Source organism: Myotis davidii, unplaced genomic scaffold (assembly GCF_000327345.1).
Source record: "Myotis davidii unplaced genomic scaffold, ASM32734v1 scaffold77, whole genome shotgun sequence".
Classification (NCBI taxonomy): domain Eukaryota; kingdom Metazoa; phylum Chordata; class Mammalia; order Chiroptera; family Vespertilionidae; genus Myotis; species Myotis davidii.
In genome coordinates, this window is record NW_006289713.1 from 1,241,100 (window position 1) to 1,245,121 (window position 4,022).

General features: G+C 47.9%; 1 protein-coding gene across 1 annotated transcript in view; it reads right to left on the bottom strand.

Annotated features, from left to right (window-relative positions):
- Positions 1 to 1,890, bottom strand: part of GPATCH1 (G-patch domain containing 1) — a 53,207-nt gene extending 51,317 nt beyond the window's left edge. Inside the window, exon 1 of the mRNA XM_006762263.2 lies at positions 1,806 to 1,890. Coding sequence (XP_006762326.1) covers positions 1,806 to 1,878 — 73 coding nt within the window. The 5' untranslated portion in view covers positions 1,879 to 1,890. The remainder of the gene's footprint in view (positions 1 to 1,805) is intronic.
- Positions 1,891 to 4,022: the final 2,132 nt, after the last annotated feature.

The window sequence follows — 4,022 nt, forward strand, 5'->3', positions numbered from 1 at the left end:
GAAATGTTGATTGGTTGCCTCCCGCATCCACCCAGACCAGGATTGATCCCACAATCTGGGCATGTGCCCTGATGAGGAATCGAACTGGCAACCTTTCGGTGCATGGGAAGATGCTCAACCAACTGAGCCACATGGACCAGGGCCAAATGCTTTTTTTAGTGATTTCAGAGAGAGGAAGGGAGAAGGAGGGGGAGAGAGGTAGAAACATCAATGATGAGAGAGAATCATTGATTGGCTGCCTCCTGCACACCCGCTACTGGGGATGGAGCCCGTACCCTGACAGGGAATCGAACCAGATCTGGTTCATGGGTTGACACTCAACCACTGAGCAACACCGGGCAGGCCAAATGCAGTAGTAGTAATAATAATAATAATAATAATAATCCACACTTGTAAATGATCATTTTGGTAAACTATCATTTTGGGAGGCATTTTTTTTAGTCTGTTGAGATCTTACTTCCAGGCATATCCTGTTTGGTTCAAAGAAACTCAAACTCTAACAATTATCTACAGGCTTGAACATTTCTTACCAAGTTGACAGCTCTTAACTAGATTTGAAACTCTTAAATGAAGGATCTTTGTCAACAAATTCTTTGAGATCATGGGGTAACCTATTTTCCAATGAAGCTAATGTAATCTTAGACTGTATTAAAGAAATTCAGTCTAGAATGAAAGACACAGTCGTGACGGCCCTGCTCTACCCACACTCTGGTACCATACTTGGAGAAATGCTTTAACAAATCAGGGTAGAGGACTGTAAATGAATGTACCAGAAAGCTGAGGATGTTAAGCGTGGTACACAGATGCCTTAAAAAAAATTCAAAGGCTGTCTTCAAACACATAGAGCTTTCAGCAGACTAGCCTTTCTCCATATTTCGTAAGCAGAGGTTGGCAGCAGGGCCAGTATATGGCAGAAGTTTCTAATGATTACAACTGTTCATAGGTAATAAAAGGGCCAGTGGAAATGTCCCAGAAGTACATCCAGCCAGCAGGATGTGGTCAGGGTAGGAAAGACATCTCACCAATAGGAGGTCTGCAAGGAACTCCCAGCCATGCTTCCTTCCTCTTCCCCACAGGGAAAGAACTGCCACCAGTCCTCACTGGGCATTCAATACATACTTTGCTGAACAAATCAAGTCATTAAGAGGATCAGGCCAGAACATGGGAGAGCAGCTTGCTTGCCTTGCCCTCCCCTACATCCCACCAGCAAGCTTGTCAGCTCTGCTTGCAAAGTATATCTGGACCCAGGACACGACTTATCACCGTGGCCACCGCCAACACTCCAGTCCAAGCACCATCATCTCCAGACCTCTTTTTGCTGATCGCCCTGCTTCGCTCTTGCCCACCCCCAACCCGACGCCTATTCTCAAAATAGGTAGAGTAATCTTTAAAATGTACACCTCTCCCCGGTGTAAACTCTCCCACACTCCTACACTCTCCGCTCCGCCGACACCAGTCCTGCCTGTCCCTCAATCTGCAAAACTGGCCCGACTTCAGAGCCTTTGCCTCTGCTGTGCCACCTGAACTGCTCTTCCCCCAGATCTCGTACGGTTGGTTCCTTCCTCTGTTTCAGATCTGACCTCAAACACGCTCTCCTCGCAAAGACATTGCCTGACCACCCAACCCCACTCTCCCAGGAGCTTGTCTCGGCATCTTGCTGTTTCCCATCCCTGAGTCTCTCCTCCGTCGCTCCAGAACGTGAGCCCCGAAAGCCCGGCGCACGCCTCGCATCGCTGTTCCCAGCGCCCGCAGTTGGGAGTGTTATGCGTTTCTCCCCGAATCCTGGACCCCAAACAGACTCGCACCTTCTTCCAGTGGCTCCAAACCTGTCCCATAGCTGACCAAGTCCTCCTCGCTGTCACTGTCCGGGGCCGCCATCCTGCTCCCTGCCGGCCCCGCCTCCTAGCTACGGGGGCCTCGACAGGCCAAAAGCCTTCCGCTCTTTCCGCTCCGCAAACCTAAGCCTCTGGCCCAGTGATTCTCAACCTTCTGGCCCTTTAAATACAGTTCCTCATGTTGGGACCCAACCATAAAATTATTTTCGTTGCTACTTCATAACTGTAATGTTGCTACTGTTATGAATCGTAATGTAAATATCTGATATGCAGGATGGTCTTAGGCGACCCCTGTGGAAGGGTTGTTGGACCGCCAAAGGGGTCGCGACCCACAGGTTGAGAACCGCTGAAAGTCTGGCCTCAGATCTGCGCCTAGGAGGTCTCAAACCCGTCTGCAGGAGGCGGACCTGGAAGGCGTTGCCTCGGAGACCAGTGAAGGCACAACAGCCCTCCTTAGGAGACGCCTTGAGAGAAGCTGGAAAACACCCAGCTGACCGGCCAGCGGGAGGGCTCCCCTTGCCCTGACTGCCAGCAGATACCCCTCCGCACCACCCCACCCCCTGCTGGGAAAGTCCCTGTGCTCCCAGATGCACTCAGGCGGCACAGCCCCTTTCCAGACCTCTGGAGGGATGCACAGACCCGGAAACCCCGTTGCTCAGCGTGAAGGAAGCCAGGGCAACACTTGATCAAAAGAGAAAAGTAAACGAGAGCATAAAAGAAAAGGGTAAGGAGGAGGCTGGGGAGAAGTATAGAGAGAGAGAAAAAAGGAAATCTGAAAAGAGAAAGAAAACCAGGAAGCGGAAAGAAAAAGCAAGCAGGCAAGGAAAAGGTGGCTGTGAGGTGGATGGGGGCTCCCTTACTGAACCAAAGAAACAAACATCTCAACAAACGACAAGTGCTGGAGAGGATTCGGAGAAAAAGGAACCCTCCTGCACTGCTGGTGGGAATGCAGACTGGTGCAGCCGCTGTGGAAGACAGTATGGAGTTTCCTCAAAAAAACTAAAAATGGAACTCCCATTTGACCCTGTGATCCCACTTCTAGGAATATATCCCAAGAAACCAGAAACACCAATCAGAAAGGATATATGCACCCCTATGTTCATAGCAGCACAATTCACCATAGCTAAGATTCGGAAACAGCCTAAGTGCCCATCAGCAAATGAGTGGATTAGAAAACTGTGTTACATCTACACAATGGAATACTATGCTGCTGTAAAAAAAGAAGGAATTCTTACCATTTGCCACAGCATGGATGGAATTGGAGAGCATTATGCTAAGTGAAATCAGCCAGTCAATGAAAGACAAATACATGATCTCACTCATTAGTAGATAATAAAGACCATTATAAACTGATGAACAAAAATAGATACAGAGGTAGATCAGCATGGAACAGACAAACTACAGCAGGAAGGCTGGGGAGGCTTGGGGGCAGGAGGTAAGAGATCAACCAAAGGACTTGTATGCATGCATATAAGCATAACCAATGGACGCAAGATACTGGGGGGTAGGGGAGGCTGGAGGAAAGTCAAGGGGGGGGGAAAAGAGAGACATATGTACTACTCTTTGTAATACTTTAAGCAAAAAACAAATAAAAAAAAGAAAAAAATGTTCAAACAGCTACCTTGGTTGCAGCCACATCCCCAGTGGGGAGTGTGCAGGAGGCAGCTGATTGATGTTTCTCTCTCATCGATGTTTCTAACTCTCTATCCCTCTCCCTTCCTCTCTGTAAAAAAATCAATAAAATATATTTAAAAAAAAGAAAAGAAACAAACATCTGTTAAATCGGGTGCTGTTATCCTACCCCAAAGTATTTTTACATTAGAGGAAAATGAAGCTGTTAGTAAGGGATAAGGCTGAGCTAAAAACAGACCTAGAAGCCCAAGTTTTCAAAATGAGGGTCAGAAGGCTGTGAGTCAATCACTAGGCTGTTGTTAAAATGCCCCACGCACCCCCCACACCCATCCCCAGACCTCCTGAATCAGAATCTCTGGGGGTGGGGCTGTTCCTTAAATACTCCATGCACATTTGACCTCAAAGCCTTTGCAGTCTCTGTTCTCTCTGCTTACAATGGTCTTCTCCCGGATACCACATGACTCATTGCCTCGCCTTCTTCACGTCTCTGCTCAGAGGTTCTTTCTCAGTGAAGCCTTCTCTGACCCTATATTTTTAACACAATATATATTTGAT